We start from the raw sequence: 22,500 nt of genomic DNA, 5'->3' as shown, positions 1-22,500 counted from the left end.
AGATAAATAGTTATAGAGACGATGGAAAGATAGATGCATTCTTAGATAATAGCATCTAGAGGAGCAGTGCTAGCACTGCTCTCCTCCTCCTCCTCCTCTTCCTCCTCCAGAGGTCCCAGCTGTGCTCTGATCTCTGACCGACTGACTGGCTGCTCGTTACAACACACAGGCTCTCCCCCCCCCCTCCCCCCTCCCTCCATCCGTCCCCCTCACCCCTCCCCCCTCCCCCCTTCTCTTCTGTCATCTTGTTATATCTTCCCTTCTTGACTCCACTTTAAGTCAGTCCACGCTGAATAGCATTTTTTTCATATCTTATTAACACTGAATGTGTGGTCATTCTCCTCACTCCGATGCTACCCCCCCCCCCCCCCCCCTCCCACAAACACACACACACACAAACACACACATGCACGCCCTCGCACACACACAAACACACACACACACACACACACACACACACACACACACACACACACAACTGTTGCTGTGCTCTCTCTCTCTCTCTCTCTCTCTCTCTCTCTCTCTCTCTCTCTCTCTCTCTCTCTCTCTCTCTCTGTCTCTCTCTCTCTCTCTCTCTCTCTCTCTCTCTCTCTCTCTCTCTCTCTCTCTCTTTCTCTCTCTATACCGTATGTATTCATATATATACGGTATATATATCTCTGTGTCTTCCACATCTATTTTTCTCCATTTACGTCTTCTCTCCTCTCCCCTCCTCTCCTCTCCTCTCCTCTCCTCTCCTCTCCTCTCCTCTCCTCTTCTCTCCCCTCCTCTCCTCTCCTCTCCCCTCCTCTCCCCTCCTCTCCTCTCCTCTCCTCTCCTCTCCCCTCCTCTCCTCTCCTCTCCTCTCCTCTCCTCTCCTCTCCTCTCCTCTTCTCTCCTCTCCTCTCCTCTCCTCTCCCCTCCTCTCCTCTCCTCTCCTCTCCCCTCCTCTCCCCTCCTCTCCTCTCCTCTCCTCTCCTCTCCTCTCCTCTCCTCTCTCCTCTCCTCTCCCCTCCTCTCCCCTCCTCTCCTCTCCTCTCCCCTCCTCTCCCCTCCTCTCCTCTCCTCTCCTCTCCTCTCCTCTCTCCTCCTCCTCTCTCCTCCTCTCCTCTCCTCTCCTCTCCTCTCTCCTCCTCTCTCCTCCTCCTCTCTCCTCCCCGTCTTTTTCATCTCCTCTTGTCACTCTCTCTATGTCCCTGAATCTGTTCCCTTTCTCCCTTCCTTTGCGTCCTCTTCCCTTTCCTCTACCATCTCCTCCACCTCTCCCCCTTCCGTCTTCTGCCATTTGTATCGACATCCTTTCCACCCCCCCCCCCCCCCCATACCTTCCTCTTCTTTCTACATTTTCTCATCAGGCTTTCCTTACATTTTTCGCTACAGTCCTGTGTTGCAGAAGAGCCAGAAGAAAGAAATGAGCAGCGAGGACTGGGGAAGGAGAGGGGGGAGGATAAAATGGAATTGAATCTATCATATTATATTTCTTCCCTCTGTGGCATAAGTCATGGCCCCAGCCTCTTCACCCCTTCCGGTTCTGTTTGCATGCACGGATTGTCCTGCTCACTCTCTCTTTCTCTCTCGCTCGCTCTCTCTCTCTCTCTCTCGCTCGCTCTCTCTCTCTCTTTCTCTATCTCTCTCTCACTCTCTCTCAATCTGGTTCTTTGTCAATCTCTCTCTCTCTCTCTCTCTCTCTCTCTCTCTCTCTCTCTCTCTCTCTCTCTCTCTCTCTCTCTCTCTCTTTCTCGCTCGCTCTCTCTCTCTCTTTCTCTATCTCTCTCTCTCACTCTCTCTCAATCTGGTTCTTTGTCAATCTCTCTCTCTCTCTCTCTCTCTCTCTCTCTCTCTCTCTCTCTCTCTCTCTCTCTCTCTCTCTCTCTCTCTCTCTCTCTCTCTCTCTCTCTCTCTCTCTTGTCATCTTGAGGGGTAGGGAGAGGATGAGGCAGAAGTGAAAGCCATTGTACATTTGCCAGGTTAAGAGAGGCATGTGTGTGGATGGGGGCGTGAGGGCAGGTCTCTCGCAGCTTTGTCGTCAGGCTGAGTGGGTTCCCTAAAGTAAAAAGTACAAAAAGGCATAAGAAATTCAACAAAGAAAGGTTTTCTCCCTGTGTTTTCATTTCTACGAGAGCAAGACTTGGCTGGCACCCAGGCAAACGCACGTGTGCTAGACACACATACACATGTGCTATACACACATACACACACACGCATGTTACACACACACATACACACACACGTGCATGCTACACACACACACACACAAACACACACACACACATACACACACGTGGGCTACACAGATCATTGTCTTAACGTTTTAGAATGAATTAAAATGCAGTGACTGTTAAGTTGATTTTAGTCTTTTTTGGTCCCTTCAGACCTTTTGTTGACAGAAGCCAAAGCACACCATAATAAACGTCACTTTTGGATACAGTTTGAATTCCCATAGAATTGAAGCATTACAGGTCTTTCTGCCAGATCTTTCTGTCTCTGATCTTAAGACGTATAACACAATATGAGTCATATATGTGTGTGTGGGGTAACTACATGGAGTCTCCAGATCAATTAATATTGATAGGATTTTAAATATGAAATCATCCTTGCAGGCATGACAGAAAATACAACATGATTTGCGAGATGTGTGAATACTTGAAGAAGACTTGAGCTGCTTCAGAAATACAGTAAAATCCCTATTTAAAACTAAAAAGCAATATACCTTCAGGCCATATTCAAACGAACAAATTTCTCACTAACAAGACGATTTCTTAGAAAAGAATATTATTGATGTGGTTTGGAAAAAAACGCCCGATAACTTGCGTGTTAAATACAAATCACAAGCACGGCAAGCCTTAAAAGCTCAAAGCTGATTATATTGGCTATGCGGTTACAAATATACTCATTAACAAAAGTTAGAAATAGTATTATCTGCAGAAGTGAGGGAGGTTTGTACTAGGCTATTCTGTCATGAACCCCATGTGGCTACTGAACCTGTATACAATGAATACAAAAATAACGATTTTGGAAAAAGAAGAATTGCACCAATTATATTGCAGGGTTCAGATTCAGGTTATAGATTCTTGTTGAACCTTTGTTTTATCCAATATAGGGTGTTTGTGTGTGGGTTTTGTGTGAGTACGGAATGTGTGTGTGTGTGTGTGGGTGTGTATGTGTTTACGTACGTGCGTTCCTGCGTGTGTGTGCTTGTGCGTGTGTGTGTGTGTTTCTGTGTTTGTGTCTGAGTAAGCATGTGTATGTGTGTGTGTGTGTGTGTGTGTGTGTGTTTGCATGTGAGTAGTTGGGTTTGTGTGCGCTTGCGTGTCTTTGTGAACCATCCAACAGCACCATCAACACTTCAACTCCTTCACCCCTAAACTTACATCTGCGTTGGCACAGGCGCTGAAAAAAAGAACAAATCTTCAGTACAAACAAATAAATAACGATATTTCATTGGAGCCAGTACTCCCTGGCGATGCTCTGCCTGACATGCCGAGTGCGAGCGATGTCGGGCCAGCGTTACATATTAAAGTCAAGACGTGTTTTCACTCTGCGTGAGTTCTTTGATGGGGCCAACCATCGACGGAGCTCGATCGAAGATGGGGGGAGGTTGGGGGGGGGGGTGAATGAATGTGTGTGTGTATGTGTGTGTGTGTGTGTGTGTGTGGGGGGGGGGGAGTTCAAGCATGGTGGGTTAGCGAACTCCGTGTCAGGCAGGATGGCGACGTCTCCGTATCGACTCGTATGAAAGACGGTGGTTGAGTACATGAGCAAAGGTAGAGAATATACACTGAAACACAATCACCCACAAACACCAACTCCACCGACCTCGAATATGAATACACGCACACACTTGAACTCACGCACCCGTACATACACACACACACACAGACGCACACACACACACACACTCAAACCTGTACAAACACAAACGCACAAACACACACAAACCTGTTCCAACACACACACACACACACAACACACACAAACACATACACACAGACACACACAAACCTGTGCAAACACACGCACCAGAAACATACATGTCACCTTAAGGGAGATCATCACACATCTTATCCATCTCAGTAAGGTGGAATATTTAAAGGCCTCAGACACTAATTCATTTCACACCCCCCTCGTTGCTCAGCTACTGCTAAGCCAATTTAAAAGAAATAGACTCTTGTCTCTCTTTCACCCCCCCCTCCTCTCCCCCCCCCCCCCCCAACACTACCTGTCTCTGTGAAGCACATTAAAGCATGGGAATATGCTTGTTGTTATCTGCTTCTTCATCCGTCTTTTTTCTCTCTTCGCACATCACACTTCAACTTTTTCCGGGCCCCCATTTTAAACCTGCCCAGTCATTTACATGTTGATTTATTTTCACGACGGCGAGAAGCAACGCACGTACAGGGAAGTGGAAACAATTGGGTTGGGTTTCATGAAATAGGATGACGGTTCCTATTACTATTATTATTATCTTCTGGAAGCTTTTATCTACAGGAGTGATGGAGCAGGGGGTACGGGGATGGGGAACACGCTCTTAAGGGTGGCTCGGGGATCTAACCCACAAGTTCTCGGGGCCGGGAGGCAAACATTGCCTCTACAAATCGTCCCCCCTTCTTACACATTACAGTAAATCTCCACAGAGTCCGTTAAGTGTATCGATCTGGGCTCCATTTCTATGTCTGCGTGTTATATCTTTTTCGTGATTGTGGTAAGATTTGTTTTTCGTTGATTTATCGCTCGATTCCCTTCACCGTCGTTCCTTATGTCCCGAGTCTGCTTACAATCCGACCCCCCCAACCCGGTTCTCCTCCTAGGGATCGGGACTCAGGACGGCACGGCAGAGCGGGACCAGGACTTCAAGGGAAAGTCCCAGAAGCAGGTCCAGTTCAACCCGGGGCAGACCCGAGCCACCTGGCGCGTCCGCATCCTGGCAGACGGCCGGTACGAGCAGTCGGAGACCTTCCAGATCCTCCTGTCGGACCCCGTGATGGGGGCTCTGGAGTTCCCCTCCGCCGCCACGGTGGAGATCCTGGACCCCAACGACGGTGAGTGACGGTGGGGATAGTGAACACGTTGGTCAGGCTTGGATGCGTTGGAGCACGCCCGCTCTGTGCACGTGAACACCTGATCCCAGGTCAGGGTGTCCGTGGTGCACGACCTATACAGACTCTACCACCTAGGTCAGAGGTTCAGTGGTGTACGCACTGCACACACGTAAACTGATCCCATGTCTGTTGAAGAGCAGATTTTGGTCCAGAGCCAAAGAAGTAGGGGTGGAAAAACGGAACGTAAGCAACATATTTTTTGTCGTCTTTGATGATGAAACAGAACTTTGCAAATAAAAATAATTAAGAATTCCCCTTCGGTCTTAGGTTTGGCTTTGTGGTTTTGTATTATGGCAATAAATTGATGTAACATTTTGAATATAAGAATTTCATATTCCTTATCAAAGTTTACTTTTAATTTGCTTTCATGTCTTCATTTGCCACATGAGTTAACAATTGATTTGATTTTGAAATGATCTCAACCCAAGAATGGTAATCCAATCGAACGCTGAGATACTGAAACATTCATACCCCTAGTCCAAACCAGAGCTAGATCCACCAGCTTCATTTTGACTCTTCAAGATTGACAAATATCTCTCTGCCTCTCCATCCCTCTGTCCCTCTATCTGTATGTCTCTATCTTTCTTGATCTCTCTCTCTCCTTTTCTACCTATCGCTTTCTCTTTCTCTCCCTCGATTTCTCTCGTTCTCTCTCCCTCACTGTCTCATTTTCCCTCTCTCTCTCTGTCTCTCTCTCTCTCTCTATTTCTCTCTCTCTCTCTCTCTCTCTCTCTCGCTCTGCCGTTTTCTTCAATCTGTCGTCCCTTGTGGGTTAATTATGGTCTGTGTGAGGGCAGGGGCTGCTTTGTTAGCCATTTCCCCCTGGGATCGTCTTAATGTGACAGAGCTTCACAGTCCCTTTCCTCCTCCTCCTCCTGCTCCTTCTCCTCCAGCCCCAATCCCTGCTCCCTAATAGGGTGGAAGGACATCCAAGTAACTATGCTGTCTGGCTGCGTTAGCCACATGCCCTAGCCCCCCAATTGTGACTGTAATGATGAGGGGCTGCATTTCTGTGTGTTCTGTCAGTCGGCCCCCCCAGAAGGGACGATCAACGCCTCTAACATCAACTTCATAACAATTGCTTGCAACAGATGCCGGCAGCCAGAAATATATGCAAATAATGAGCAGTGTGATGGAAGGTAACATGTATTTATGAATGATATATGTACGGCTTTTACTGTCAACCCTCCTGTTTAAATCCATCATGGAGAAGATTGCTTGTCGTTTGTGTGCCATCATATGATTAGCTTGAAGCTAGCAGGCTAATGATGAGGATGCTACTCGCGATGGCTTCTCTCACTCACACACTGTGACATGGTGAGTTTAATCCCCCCCCCCCCCACACACACACACACACACATGGACTGAGAAAGCTACTGCCGCCCAAGCAGTACTTTGAGTTGAGCAGCTGCTTACGCTGTTTGGCGACGGCGTCGTAGACATCCCCTTTTAGTATTGATTCATGTGTCTGGGGCTCACGGCCACCACTCCCTCTGTCATTAGTCTACTTGTTCGCTCCGTGGTTCTGTTTTGACCTAAGACCCAAGAAAAGTGTCCCCTCTTCATTCCCTGGTGTTTTATGTGTACCAAATGGGCGCTCCACTGTCCCCAAGGTGAATGAAGAGGTTAAAACGATACCGATAAAACGTTGAGATGGCGACCAGAAGAACCGATAAAGGTTACTGTACTTCACCCTGAAGGATGATCGTCTCGGCGTTCTCCCGTACTCCCATACCAACAGAAATGCAAACTGTGTAATTAAATAATCACTTGTTTTATTTTTAATGAAATCGGGCAGAAAGAAGTGTGAAGAGAATGAAAAAAAAGAACACAATCTCTCACTGTAGTCATTGAATATTCACGTTTCATCAATAATACACAGTTGTCAGCCGCCGATATGAAAGCCCATCACAACAACTGTTTTGTTCCCGCATCCGTTGTTATTTTGGGGCGAGGTACGATTAAGATCACATGCCCGTAAAGGATTTCACACCTTGAAGGGTGGATTTGCCCTGAACGTGTCTTAAAGGTGCGACTGTTTTGCTCAACTCGGTGCACAAGGTTGAAAGAGGTGATTGCATTTGGAGCAAAATTGGAGTATGAAGTCGGGGGGAAAACATAAAAGACCAGGGAAGATGAAGAGAAGTGCAACAGACAGCAGAAGGGAATTAGACAGAGAGAGTCTGTGTGAATGTTTGTACCACTTTGTGGGTGTGTGTGGGTGTGTGTGTTCGCCTATGTCTGCGTGTTTGCTTGCATGTGTGTGTGTGTGTGTGTGTGTGTGTGTGTGTGTGTGTGTGTGTGTGTGTGTGTGTGTGTGTGTGTGTGTGTGTGTGTGTGTGTGTGTGTGCGCGTGTGTGTGTGAGCCCCTGGAGAGAGACACATTGTTGACAGCTACCACAACAAGACCAGGGCGGCAGAGAGAATGATTGGGGGAAAAGAGTAAGATGTGACAGAGCGAGTAGTTTGGACCTCCTGGGGTTCTTCGGATTGCGGTATATCGATGACATCATCTGTAAGAGATGGACACACACACACTCAGATGATTTTTTTTTCTTTTTGTACGTTTCGATATTGAATTAATCATCTTTTCAATTTTCTCGACATTTCACGCTCTAATTCACCGCGTTTCTCAGAAGAACGATCATTTACTGCCTGAGTTTGTCATTGCTCGCTCACTCGCTCACTCACACAAACAATCACTCACTCACTCGCTCGGTGACTCAACTCACTCACTCATATCCACACCCATGCTAGACCATTAAAAGAGCGGGCCGTTCTTTTGCTCGGATCTACTTTACTATGTCTCACAAGAGTGGCAATCGTTTTGGATACGATTCGCTCGGACACACCCACTTCCTCCCCTGGTCGACCGATACACAATCACCCGTGCCGGCTCACTCGCCCCCTGGTGTGAGCCACGGCGATCCAGATGAGAAGTGGCAGGAGAGGTTGTGATGGAGAGGAACGGATGGATAGAGAGAGACACGCAGGCGAGACCGGCAGGCGAGACAAGGACGAATTCACGCAGAGATCTGGAACAAACTTATGGTCTCCTGGTGTATTTATTGGTCCCTGCGCGACTGAGGGAAAATCACAATGACATTTATTCTCCCTGTTGTTTCTGCCATGCCGCCTGGCTCCTGGCTATGATGGATGAGAGTCTCACCAGCCTCCACCCTCCCTCTCAATCACTCTCCCTTTTCTCGGGGCCACAGAGAGGGTGAGAGGGGAGATATAGGGAGAGAGAGAGGGAGGGAGAAGGAGAGAGAGAGAGAGAGAGAGAGAGAGAGAGAGAGAGAGAGAGAGAGAGAGAGTGAAATAAGGAAAGGTAGACAGAGAGAAAAATAAAGAAAGGTAGAGAGAGACAGAGAGAGAGAGAGAGAGAGGGGGAGAGAGAGAGGGAGAGAGAGAGACAGAGAGAGAGAGAGTGAAATAAGGAAAGGTAGAGAGAGAGGGATAAAAATATAGAAAGAGGGAGATAGAGGGAGATAAAGAAGGGAGCGAGAAAGAATTAGAGAGACAAAGCCAGAGGTGGAGAGAGGGAGAAAAGGAGAAGAGCGCGGTGTGCAAGGGAGAGGGTGAGAACAGAGATGTGTGTTGCTGGAGAGGTGTTGGATATATGCTTAAGAGGAGCGGCGGTGTCAAACTGACAACTCACTCTCGCTGAGCAGGAGCTCGGAGAAACTGTGGGTACCAATTATATATGTAACACTTTTATAGCCTCTCCTTTGTGAAGGAGCATAGATATATAATAATAAGAGTTGGATGTCGTTCAAGTATAACCCAGTATATAATACATAGGTATATAATACCGATTTCACCCAAATACAAACCCTTATTTCTCTACTTGACGCAAGGTTTGTATAACTGCCCCCTCCTGGATGCCGAACACGTGGATTGAAATTAATTCTTATTTAGCTAAAACCCAAACTCTCACAGTTCCCCAACGTGAAGACATCCCGGGTCTCCCACGGATTGAAAACGACCGATAATCAAACAACGACTTCATCTTCTTCTCCTGTCTCCTCTTCTGCCCTCGGTACCCAGAGTCCACGGCCTTCATCCCGGACCAGGTCTACACGGTGGAGGAAGACATGGGGGAACTCTTCATCCCCGTCCACCGCAGCGGAGACGCCAGCCAGGAGCTCCTGGTGGCGTGCTACACTCAGCAGGGTAGGGCCCCCACCCCCCCGCCCCCCCCCCCCGACACGCTGAACGACGTCAATGTCGTACAATGACAACAGGAAACGGCCTAACAAGATGGCCGCCCTGTTCGTTACTGGCAACAGCTCTCCTCCGGACAAATACGTTTCAGAGCTACGTTTGAAGGGAACATAAGAAATGGATTCACTGATTAATTACAGAGCCAGAATGCATATAATCGAACACCTTTACAACAATATATTATGGTTGGAAAGTCATCATTGTATTTTTTTCACATGCACATATATATAGACAAATATCGTTCTAAAAGTTTGGGGTCACTTAGAAATGTCCTTATTTATTTATTTATTTTTAACGCTTTTTTTCAATGAAGATAACATACAATTAATCAGAAATACAGTCTAGACAATGTTAATGTGGTAAATAACTGTTTCAGCGGGAAATGGCTGATATTTTATGGAATATCTACAGGTGTACAGATGCCCATTTCCAGCACCCATCGCTCCTGTGTTCTGTGTGGTACATTGTTTTTCTCATCGTGTTAGAGCTTAATCAATGATTAGAAAGCCCTTGTGCAATTACGTTAGCACAGCTGAAAACTGTTGAATAAAAGTGTGAGTTTTCATGGAAAACATTGTCTGGCTGACCCCCAATCTTTAGAACGGCAGTGTGAATTCATGTCCTTGGTGAAAGCTTTATTAAGCACCACCCCCCCCCCCCCCTGATGTCCTGAGTCACAGTGCAGCAGCACCTACGCATCCAACCTCCACCCTCACAGCCGTCCTACTGGTACCTCATCCCCCTGGCCCGCTACATCATGGACGACCCCCCCCCCCCCCCCCCCCCCCCCCCCCACCCCGTTTCGCTCTGAGCGCTGGTCTTTGCGTCCGGCCGGGGGGGGGGGGGGGGTCTATATCTCGTTAAGCTCTTCAAGCGCGGACGACCGCCTGTGGTTATCGTTATCTGTCCTCTCCACACACACTGACTCCCCCTCCCTCACCCCTCCCTCCCCCCCCCCCCCCCCCCCCCCCCCCCAGGGTCGGCCTCGGGCACGGTCCCGGCCAGCGTGCTGTCCTACTCGGACTACATCTCACGGCCCGAGGGGCACGGCAGCGTCCTGCGCTTCGGGCCGGGCGAGCGCGAGCAGCGGTGCCGCGTGGTGCTCATCGACGACTCGCTCTACGAGGACGAGGAGAGCTTCAACGTCACGCTGTCCCTGCCCATGGGGGGCCGCCTGGGGGGCCACTACCCCACCGCCCGCGTCACCATCCGGGAGGACCTCGCCGACGGTGAGGCGCCGTCTGACTGTCGTCCGACTCTCTGACCGTCTGACTCTCTCTCTCTTTAGCTATCACTCTCTCTCTCTCTCTCTCTCTCTCTCTCTCTCTCTCTCTCTCTCTCTCTCTTTATGTCTCTCTCTCTCTCTCTCTCTCTCTCTCTCTCTCTCTCTCTCTCTCTCTCTCTCTTTATGTCTCTCTCTCTCTCTCTCTCTCTCTCGCTCTCTCTCTCTCTCTATCTCTCTCTCTCTCTCTCTCTCTCTCTCTCTCTCTCTCTATATGTCTCTGTATCTCTCTCTCTCTCTCTCTCTCTCTCTCTCTCTCTCTCTCTCTCTCTCTCTCTCTCTCTCTCTCTCTCTCTCTCTTTATGTCTCTGTCTCTCTCTCTCTTTATGTCTCTGTCTCTCTCTCTCTCTCTCTCTCTCTCTCTCTCTCTCTCTCTCTCTCTCTCTCTCTCTCTCTCTCTCTTATGTCTCTGTCTCTCTCTCTTTCTGTCTCTGTCTCTCTCTCTTTCTCTCTCTCTTTATGACTCTGTCTCTCTCTCTCTCTCTCTCTCTCTCTCTCTCTCTCTCTCTCTCTCTCTCTCTCTCTCTCTCTCTCTCTCTCTCTCTCTCTCTCTCTCTCTCACTCTCGCTCTTTCACTCTATCCTTCTAGTTTGCTAGCTAGCTGTCATATGTCTTTCTGTCTGTCTGTCTCCTAACCATATATCCATGTGTCTGTCAAACATCTATTGGATATCCATAAACACAATATGATTTTTTGGACATAATTTATTTTTACACTATGCATCTACTTTACTATGTCTGAAAAGAGTGGCCATCTCCTTCGATCTGTCAGTTGGTCTGTTTGTCTTCCTTTCTTCCATGTGTTCTTTGTTTTTCTCTTTCTATTCAATGCAATGTGTATCCCCATGTTCAATGCCATGGTCTTTCAAAGACTTCCACTTATCCACTACATATATATATATATATATATATATATATATATATATATATATATATATTTATACCACGGTCTGCGGGAATACTCGATTCTGATTGGATGCAGGGTGTGCATTAACTCCTGATATACGGACACCTGGACAAGTAGTTCCGTCAAATTGTCTGTTTACCGTTCTCAATTAATGCGCTAGCTGGCGTATCGTCTCTAAAATAGTAGTAACCATAGCAACGGGAAACAAAACAAAGCTCAGCGGACTATAATACCTCCCGCTACCTCCCGTTCTAAAGTCGTAGCTATGGTCCGTCCTAATTACTGGAGGAGTGAACAACGTTTCCGTTGCATGAGAACCCAACGGGCGTGTAATGGTGGTTCCGGGTATTAGTCGGACCCTCAGGCGTAACCAGGGAAACAAATGTATGTTTTGTGGAAAACTTTATATTCAGATTGTAAAACGCATGAAAATATAAATTAATGGTCTTAATTTGGTCACCGTTGGTAAGTGACCGTGGTATAAGCGGGATAATGCCCTTCGAGGTGTCCATTATCAGGAATTAATGGACTTCGCGGAGGCAACCGTCCTCCGCTTCGCGTCGGACGGTTCACGCCTCCACGTCGTCCATTAATTCCTGATAATGGACACCTCGTCGGGCATTATCCCTTACATATCGACCATCTACCATATAAGTCCAACTCAATCAACTCACAAGTAAGTTGTTGTTGCAGTTGTTGTTGTTGTTGTTGTTATTGTATTAGTTGTTCTCTCGTTCGTGACGTGAGGGGTCTTCATGTCTGCGGAGGCCTCATCCCCTGTGGACAGACCCCATGCTGCTCGCCGCTTGATACGTTAATGTGAAACAAGCGCTAATATAAAACATAAAAACAAACATCATTGTTGCAGCTCTGTCGCTCAGAGCCCGAACCATGCAGGCGACGCGCCTCGCAGCGACCCAGGTTCGATTCCCACCCGTGCTCCGGTGCTACAAGTGAATCCCCCTCGTCGTCAACCCCCCCCCCCCCCCCCCCTTCCCTGTTCATAAAGGAATAAAAACCAAGCCATCAAAACACATGAAAGAGGAAACGACTGAGTCGGGTTCGCATAAAGGTCTGCATCGTTACGCAAATGTTTACCGCCGTCTCTTCTTATGGCTGTTTATCATTTTCATTAGGCGGCGTAATAAGCACCGGGAATTAACGGAGGCGATCATCCACCCCCCCACCCCCCCCCCCCCTCCCTCCCCCCCTTGTTGTTTCAACGGGTTTTAATTGTGCCAAAATAATTCCTGTAGGATTCCCTTCCCACCCGGGTCCCCTGGACAGCTGTGAGCAGGCTGATGTGTTTACTAAGTACAGCCGCAGCCTCCCCAGCCACCCAGTCCTCACCAGTGCTGCCGCAGCGAGAGAGAGAGATAGAGAGAGAGACGGGGGGGGGGGGGGGGGGGGAGTGAGGACAGATGGGCTCTGCTGGGAATACACTGTATCAACACACCACGCTCCCTTGTTGAATAACTTTATTCGGAAGTACCGTTTTTTAAAGGAAGAAAGACACAGAGTAAGAGGAGCGACCGGTGGGGGTGTTTTGTTATTAACAAAGATGGCTTAGGCGTAGCGTCGCGTCGTTGTGTTTTTTTTTTCTGTTTAAATAAACTGTCAACCGTTCGCTGGCGAGTTGTCTTTGTTTATGGTAATGGCTGCCGTGAGTCAACAGCTCCCCGAGAATGCCTGGCAGCTGAGCGAATTCAATAGGCGTCTAAAGGCTGTATTTCACCCATCGGGCTGTGTTAGTGATGCACATTACATTCATAACAGTAGCAGCGGAACTCTAAAACACTTCATCCTCTTTAAGCCTACAGTGAAAAAGTGAGGGCAACTTTTGTGTGTGTGTGTGTGTGTCATGTGTCGTGTGTCGTGTGTGTGTGTGTGTGTGTGTGTGTGTGTGTGTGTGTGTGTGTGTGTGTGTGTGTGTGCATGTGCGTGCGTGTGTGTGTGTGTGTGTGTCATATGTCGTGTGTGTGTTTGTGTGTGTGTGTGCATGTGCGTGTGTGTGTGTGTTAGTGTATGTGTTGGCAAACTCATATGTATGCGAGTGTGAAAATGTGAGATTCATTCAATGTATAGCTACATATAACAAGATACATCATGTTTAACATGTCAAATATATATATATATATACATACGTATATATGTCACAGTTGTTAATTAAAAGAGGCAGAGGGAGTAGACGCCAGCTCTGGTGCAATGTTGCAAGGAAGGGACGTAAGGCTGAATTAGAGAGAGAGAGAGAGAGAGAGAGAGAGAGAGAGAGAGAGAGAGAGAGAGAGAGAGAGAGAGAGAGAGAGAGATCCTCACAGAGCGCACCATGTGTTATTTAACTCCCCAGTGGGTTCGATGCCGGCGTACACTATTATCATATCCGTGAGCTGGCCTTGGAGTCACCACACAAAGACCTCACTGCCACCGATTGAAGAAAGACAACAAAGAAGGCAACAGCCATCTCCAAGACCTCAATCAAGTGTTTCCTGTCCTTCCTCGTTCTCTCTCTATGCGCCCTAACCTGAGTGTACAGTTCCTCTCTCTACAGTATCTGGCTTCACAGAACCTGCCAGGAGCACCTGGTCCATAGAGAACACAATGTGTCGTTTAAACTCCCCAGCATTCTACTTGGCACTCAGTCACCATTCAAAGACTTTGGCTTTGACCTCGGACCTTGAGTTAATCACTCTTAACCCTCTGGGTACATAAAAGTGGGGACACAATAGCCCCTAACACTCTGTAGGGACATAACAGGGACGTAATCGCTCTTAACACTCTTGTAAGGATATAAGGGTTAGAGTCCTGAGTTTGTGTGTGGGTTGGAGTCCCAGAATAAGGCCAGTGTGAGAGGCACTGGCCTGTTCCTTGACTAGAAATGTGAACACAGAGAGACACTAAAATACACCAACATTCTACAGTTGGGACTTAATTGCTCTTAACACTTGTGTAGATATAGTGGGGACCTAATCCCTCTTAACACTGGCATAGACATAATGGGGACGTGAACACTCTTAACACTGGTGTAGTCATAGTGGGTACCTAAACGCTCTTAACACTGGTGTAGTCATAGTGGGGACCCAAACACTCTTAACACTGGTGTAGTCATAGTGGGGACCTAAACAATCTTAACAATGGTGTATTCGTAGTGAGGACCTAATTGCTCTTAAAACAGGTACAAACATAGTGGGGACCTAATCCCTGTTAAAACTCTGGTACAGACATAGTGGGGATCAAATCACTCTTAATATTCTAGTCCAGACATAGTGGGGACCTAAACACTCTTAACACTCTTAACATTGATGTAGTCACAGTGGGGACCTAATTGCTCCTAAAAGTGGTAGAGACATAGTGGAGACCTAAACACCCTGGTAGGGCTTTCATGGGAACATAATCACTCTTAAAGCTCTGATAGGGGGACATACTGGGGACCCTTTCTTAAAAGAAAGGTTGTGGATGTACAAGTTGCAACCTCAACATCTTAAACCACTTAACACTCCTGGTGCACACAGTCATTGCACTGACCAAAGTGCCTTTAACTGTGCACTGACTCGCTTGTCAAACACGCTGGGGACGTACGGACACAGTGAGGACGTAGTCGCTCCAAATACTCTGGGGCTGAGTACGGCCACAGTTGTCACCATAGCACTGTTAACACTCTGGGTGTGTACAGACACAGCAGGGACCAAAGCGCTCATAATACTCTTGAGTGCGTACACACACAGGTGGAATTGTAGATAAGGCTTAAACCAGGGCGTGGGAATACCCGTACCTCAAGCTGATATTAAGGCTGACTTATTTTTGGTCACACTCTCTGTGCTGGGCATACAAGCCGAGTTCATACATAATGTACTCTTTTGTAGATGAAAATAAGGGGGCTATTTTCCACACCGTGGGAGGTAGCCAGTGCCGGAGTTGAGCTGGAGGCATTCTGTCACCTGCTGTACTTATCTGGGGAAACATGTCTTTGAAGGTGGCACAGCTGAGAATGTCCTGTAACTGGTATTTAAAGAAAGATACACACAAAAAAGGCCAACATACCAACGTTCAAGCACGTACTTGTGGAGAATACCCTTTTTATCTTTTAACGATTTATAAGCTAAAATGCAAATTGGCCAAGCTGGCTTGTTATGGTTGAAGCTATGTCTTTGATTGCTTGTTGTTCCGACTGATGTGTTTTTCGTTGAGCTTATTCAATTTTGGGTGGCGCGCTCGGCAATTATTTTTTTTGTCAAGGACCACTTAGCATGTATTTATTAAAAGCAATCAGGTTCCATTTTGTCAATTTCACGTCAAAAGTGGACTGACAGAGCTAATTAACACAGCTCCAAAACCGACAAATTCCTTGGAATGACTAACCCCCACCATGCTTTTGAAGCGATTTCAAACCCATTAAGCGTGGTTCAAGTGACTCCGACGGATTTGATTGTGAGTGCGTTCTTTCGCTCACTGCTTTGCCTTGCTGACTGATGAGGAAAGCCCGACTGGATACGGATGCAAAAAAACAGAAGACACAGAGATCTCAATGTCAGCTTCGTACCTCCACCCTCTACGGGGGGGCCAGAGGATAAGGACGATTCTCCGTCATCCCCCCCCCATCACCCAACACCCTACCCCCTGCCCGGGCTGGGAGCAGGTGTGGAGCCATGCAGGGAACGCTGACATCTACATGGTCGTTTTCATATCAACGCTGAGCTTCCTGTTGTAAGCACACCCATCCCTCCGCTCCCAGACACATGTTTACAGTAAATACTACGTTCGGGGATGTCAGGAAGCAACAGCTCCCCGATCAAGACGTCTTCGCCACACAAGGGCTCTGAGAGGCCTGCGTGTTTGTGTACACACAACATGTGTTTGTGTGTGCACACAACATACGCTTGTGTGTTTGGTTCTGAGGATTCCCCCAGAATGCACACCTGCGCCGGGCTACACCTGCGCTGTCTGCGTCCTCTTCTGACGCCTTGTTCTTTTGATCCTGAGCTGATGTGACTCTGTGATTGAGTGATGTGTGTCGCATGTGTGTGTTTGTGTGTCTGTGTGTTTGTGTGTGTCTGTGTGTGTGGAGGATGTTAGGTATATTTAGAGTCTAGAGAGAGAGAGGGAGAGAGAGAGAGAGAGAGAGAGAGAGAGAGAGAGAGAGAGAGAGAGAGAGAGAGAGAGAGAGAGAGAGAGAGAGAGAGAGAGAGAGACAGACAGATGGCAATAATAAGGAAAGCATTCTTGAGAAACTGAGCAATGGACCTGTTGTCTGCGCTTCCTTCGCCATATTGTTTCTTTAGGCTTTGTTCTCGCCTTTCAACTTCAGAGTCAAACATCAAGTGACAAAAAATCTTCAAACCCTCCGTCTCTCAATAATGTAGCACACAAACACCCCGCTTTTGTCGTGTGGCCCACTTAAAGAATAGCATAAAATATGGGAGTTTATGATTCAGCAAAGCAAACGCTGAATTCAGTGTGTGTCCCTGGACCGGGGACCGTTGCATGGTCATGGAGGAGAACCGAAAACAAGAGTAAACCTTACTCGGTATTTGTGGATGATGAACCAGCACTCTCCATACATCAGTGTCAGGGCAACAGAGAGCAGCTGAACTTATTTTGTCAGTTGTTTGGGGGGGAGGGGGGATGGTGGTGGTGCGGGAGAGGAGGGGGTAAAGCTGTCATAGACTTATTGGACTGCCATCAGTATTCTGCCTTAGGAAACAATGTCAGTTCCAAAGAGGCTTTGTGCGGGCTGGGAAGGGAAGTCCTCGGCTTCTCTCACACACTATCGCACCCCGCCAGATACACACACACACAGTCACACACACAAGTGTGCACATGCACAAGCACACGCGCATACAAACATAATGATATAAAAGTATGAAACACACATGAACACACACAAACAAAGATGGCTGGGGTTTTGTTGAGTCGTAGCAGGGTATTTGTTTGAGGGAGCTGGGTTTCCCTGGGTCTGAACTGACTTGCTGCTGGTTGGAGTCGAACTGTCTGCACTGAACCACATCAGAGATCCGGGGTCTCAAAGCTCCAGAGACCCTGGGAGGGGGGAGAGGGTATGGCCCCAGTCTTGGGCCTTTCTGCATACATGTTGTTACCACATGCTGGCTCGGGGTTGAACTGGAGACCCTCAGATATGAGAAACAGAAAACAATTAAATGAAAGTTTTATTTTCTGTGGCTTGCTGGATGAACTCACGAGTTTACCCAACACCACGGGCAACAAAGCGAGTAGCGGGTTTAATTCCTCGGCCCGGAGTCCTTTGCTCCATGTCGCGGCCTCTCTCTTTCAACCCACTCTCCTGTCTGTCCTCACAGTGCCGTCCATAAAAAGGCACAAAAAGACAGTTGAATGCACCTTTATCTCTGTGTCACCTCATTAACGGGGTCTCATGTTGGATGTTCCCCCCCTCAGCTCCGGTCTTCTACTTCGGGGAGGTGGACTACCATGTGGACGAGAGCGACGGACACGTGGTGGTCAAGGTGTGGAGGATGGGGACGGATCTCTCCAAGACGGCCACGGTCACCGTGCGTTCCCGCAAAGCGGACACCGCCTCGGCCGAAGGTAACACCGCAGCAGGGCTGGGGATGACCTTGCTCGTGTTTATTGTCATGTTTTTTCTGTCAGCCTAGCGACTGAAGAAACCTGTTATTAACCAAGCAAAACTGAATTGTGTTCTTTAGCTGAACAACAATTACTGGTATATTTTTTATAAGTTTCTTGTGCTTGAGGTGAAGGCTGCCTTCACTGACTAAAATACAGTTTTCTGAAGTTGTGTATAATCCTGTAGCGTACTAGGATATAGAAAACGCTATAGGATTTATATAGGAATACTCTTTCCACCACTGAGAATATTTTATCACATTATGTATCAAAATGTCCCCATTCAAATGTCGGTTCATTAGGTTTGATATATCTTTGAACATAATGAACCATATCCTACAGTCCAACATAATGAAGCATTACTAACAATAAATAAAGTGTGATAATGAGGGACGACATTAGTAGACAACAGCAGTAATACTAAACACCAACACCCACCCCCTCTCCCCCGCGGTCCCAGCTGGTATCGACTACGTGGGCATCAGCCGCAGCCTGGACTTCGCCCCGGGGGTGAGCGCACAGACGTTCAGGGTCACCGTGCTGGACGACCTAGGACGCCCCGAGCTGGAAGGGGTGGAGAGCTTTGAGCTGGTGCTGCGTATGCCGGTGCACGGCATCCTGGGAGATCCCGCCAAGGCCACGGTGTTCATCAACGACTCGGTGTCCGACCGTGAGTCAGGAGGAGATTCACTCAGGGCTGATTCATAATGAATCATAATTCATGTTTCATTAATCCATTATATGGTGAAAGCTGTACATATATAACTGGTTATTACACATTAACAACTAGGTTATTGCTAGCTTACTACTAGGTTATTAGTAGGTTACCTATAGGTTATTACCAGGTTACTACTAGGTTACTCCTAGGTTACTTCTAGTTTACTACTAGGTTACTACTAGCTTACTACTAGTTTATTACTCGGTTACTAACTTTTTATTAGCATCATAAAAAATGTTGAACAGGAAAGTTCTCTGAACAAATATATTTGATCAGATATCATATTAAAATATTATCTTATCAGATTAAAATTTTCTTGAATACATTTACTTAATATAATTAAAATATAATATTATAATATTAATATTGGACACAATTTATGCATTTTTTTAATGGTATCCTTAATGATAAATCAATTCCCCCACCATCCATACAAAGCTTTGTCCGGTTTGTCCCCCAGTGCCTAAGGTCCAGTTCCGCGAGCCGGTGTACACCGGGAAGGAGAGCGACGGCCGTATCATAGCAACCGTGTACCGCAGCGGCGACATCCGCCACCAGTCCACGGTGCGCTGCTACACCCGCCAGGGCTCCGCCCAGGTGGCGGACGACTTCGACGAGCGACCCAACACCGACGCCTCCGTCATCACCTTCCTCCCCGGTACCAAACACAGCCCGGCGGGTTCTACTCTCTCTCTCTCTCTCTCTCCCTCCCTCCCTCTCTCTCTCTCTCTCTCTCTCTCTCTCTCTCTCTCTCTCTCTCTCTCTCTCTCTCTCTCTCTCTCCCTCCCTCCCTCCCTCCCTCTCTCTCTCTCTCTCTCTCTCTCTCTCTCTCTCTCTCTCTCTCTCTCTCTCTCTCTCTCTCTCTCTCTCTCTCTCTCTCTCTCTCTCTCTCTCCCTCCCTCTCTGTCTGTCTGTCTGTCTGTCTGTCTGTCTGTCTGTCTGTCTGTCTGTCTGTCTGTCTGTCTGTCTGTCTGTCTGTCTGTCTGTCTGTCTGTCCTCTCTCTCTGTCCTCTCTCTCTCTCTCTCTCTCTCTCTCTCTCTCTCTCTCTGTCTCTGTCTGTCTGTCTGTCTGTCTGTCTGTCTGTCTGTCTGTCTGTCTGTCTGTCTGTCTGTCTGTCTGTCTGTCTGTCCTCTCTCTCTGTCCTCTCTCTCTCTCTCTCTCTGTCTGTCTGTCTGTCTGTCTGTCTGTCTGTCTGTCTGTCTGTCTGTCCCTGTCTGTCTGTCTGTTTGTCCTCTCTCTCTCTCTCTCTCTCTCTCTCTCTCTCTCTCTCTCTCTCTCTCTCTCTCTCTCTCTCTCTCTCTCTCTCTCTCTCTCTCTCTCTCTCTCTCTCTCTCTCTCTCTCTCTCTCTCTCTCTCTCACTCTATCTGACTCTATCTCACTCCAGTCCAATACAGTCAGACAGCCCCTCATCACGAGTGCCCTCTCAGAGGGCTTCACCAACCGACCGCAGCGCATTACTTTACATTACGTTACGTTTAGCAGATGCTTCTGTCCACAGCGGCTAACAGTAAGTGCACTCAGCAATAAAGACAAACCTTGACAAGGGCAATAATCATTGAATGTGCGAAACTACACAGAATGAGAAGGGAAAATTGCTTTTAAGTGCAAGAGGTAGAAACAAGAGATAGGGACGGATGGAGGGATGGAGAGAACAATAACTCGGGAGTATTCTTATTTATTTTATACATTCTCCCACCCCCCTCAAGCCCTCTGAAGGGCCCAAAAGCCTGGCAGGGAACACAGAAGATAGGCTCCTCCCTCAGAGAGTCATCGAGTCATCAGGCCCTCATAGATGCACAATAATGGCAGCACAAAAAATAACTAAGCAGAAGCTAAGGTTATGTAAGATTACGTTTTTATGTTTGTGTTCTTTGTTTCGATTTTGTTGTATTTAATGCATATATTCTGTACCCTATGTACCATAATTAGGTTTAATGAGGTATTCAGGCAGCATGTAATTCCCAGTTTTCTATGGTGAGAATTATTTTTCAGCAATTGTCTTCCCCATAAAACATGGGACCCATCCGCACGCCTTTCACTGATTCGACACATTTAATGGAACTCCGGTGTTGCATTATCTTTTTATTACTTTTCCGTCCAATATTGTATAAATTACATCTTCCAAAAACCGTTGGGATGTGTACATAACATTTTTAATGTGAACAAAGACAGAGGAGTAAAGAAATGCACTTCACATTGAACACGTATAATTTATTTCACACTTAAGACTCCTGCTTCTTTTTGCTTTTACCGCCTTAATTTACACCTTGTGTGCGCCTTTTTGTACTATGAGGTGTGTCTCTGTGGCAGAGCGATGATGATGTCTGACTGCACGCTGACGATGTCTCACTGCACGCCGGACAGTAAAACACGTCGACTCGTTCTGCAGGGGAGGCGGAGAAGGAGTGCGTCCTGACTCTGGTGGACGACACTCTGTACGAGGAGGACGAAGAGCTACGACTGGTGCTCGGGGCCCCCTGGAGCGAGTCCCTGTTCGGGGCCGCGGTGGGCTCCCTGAGCGAGACTCTGATTAGAATAACCGACACGGCCGACAGTAAGTGAAAGCAAGCGGCACCGAAGATGAAAAGTTTTAATTATTTTGTTTGCTTTGTAGCGACAGGACTGATAATTGAACACAGGTCGCCGGCGAAATGAGTCCTTGAATGGAAATCAAAGTATTCTGTGTGCCAGCCCTGTCCCCTTTGTATTCTGCCGACGTATTCAAGTAGTGAGTGAACTGTGTTTGCTCACACCACGCACGTCTTGCCGGCTTCTTAAAAGTCTTGCATCTGACATGTTCTGATCTGCCACTCGCGGTCTGAGCAATTATGGGCTGGCACAAACAAAGAACGTATCGTCACGTAGCTTGATCGGATCACGTAGCTGGCGTGAATCACAGGCAACAAAGTCCTCCGGGAGAAGAATGAAAGAAGAAATATGCGTTTTGTATGTGATTGCAGAATGAGGTTGTTAAGTACTAAATGTTACTGAAGGTTACTGAGGAAAGGCTGAATAGTGACAAACACAAAAAAGTAATTCATGACACAGGCGGTCACGCTCGTCAACACATTTGCACAAATTATAAATGTAGCTGTTTTCAAAAGAGGCTGCTGAGAGTCCATGAAAAGAGTATTTACCTATTAACCATTGGCTGATGGACCATATCAAAGTTCTGATCCAATCACCTTGGTTTGGGACGTATAAGGTCCTCCAGGGAAAGATTAAAAAATGTAGAACGTTTTGTATTTGACGGTAGATTTATAGACTTCATTTAAGACATTTAACACTTTTAAGTTATGCGTTGGGTGTTTACAGACTGAGAATAGTCTGATGTCCAATGAACCAAAACCATAAAAGTAGAATGCTCACCTGAACAAGAAATTGATCAGGTATTATGCTATATTTTCTTAAACACAATTATTTAATAAAAAAAATACGACCTAATATTGGATAAGATGTATGTAATTTGAAATGGTATCCTATAATAATAAACTCAGAATGCGCACCGGAACCTTTATGGTTTTAGTTTAACCAAAAACGAGTGTGTCCTCCATTCACCTCTCTCCCCCCCCCCCCCTCCCCCACAGAGCCCATCATCCGCTTCGCTCAGACCAAGTTCAGCCTGAGCGAGCCGCAGGAAGCGGGCACCACGGCATTGGTCCGGATACGGCTGGTCCGCCTGGGGGACT

The 22,500-nt window shown here is 47.3% G+C and overlaps 1 protein-coding gene across 1 annotated transcript in view; it reads left to right on the top strand.

Moving 5' to 3' along the window:
* Positions 1-22,500, top strand: part of LOC115547741 (FRAS1-related extracellular matrix protein 2) — a 67,821-nt gene that overhangs the window by 25,505 nt on the left and 19,816 nt on the right. The window contains 8 exon segments of the mRNA XM_075074206.1: positions 4,788-5,018; positions 9,129-9,254; positions 10,283-10,534; positions 17,903-18,052; positions 18,552-18,761; positions 19,270-19,467; positions 21,201-21,365; positions 22,399-22,500. The exon segment at positions 22,399-22,500 is cut by the window's right edge and continues 81 nt beyond it. Of these exon segments, the coding sequence (XP_074930307.1) occupies positions 4,788-5,018; positions 9,129-9,254; positions 10,283-10,534; positions 17,903-18,052; positions 18,552-18,761; positions 19,270-19,467; positions 21,201-21,365; positions 22,399-22,500 (1,434 nt within the window).

This window comes from Gadus morhua, chromosome 7 (genome assembly GCF_902167405.1).
Source record: "Gadus morhua chromosome 7, gadMor3.0, whole genome shotgun sequence".
NCBI lineage: Eukaryota > Metazoa > Chordata > Actinopteri > Gadiformes > Gadidae > Gadus > Gadus morhua.
This window is presented reverse-complemented; position numbering and strand designations above follow the sequence as displayed.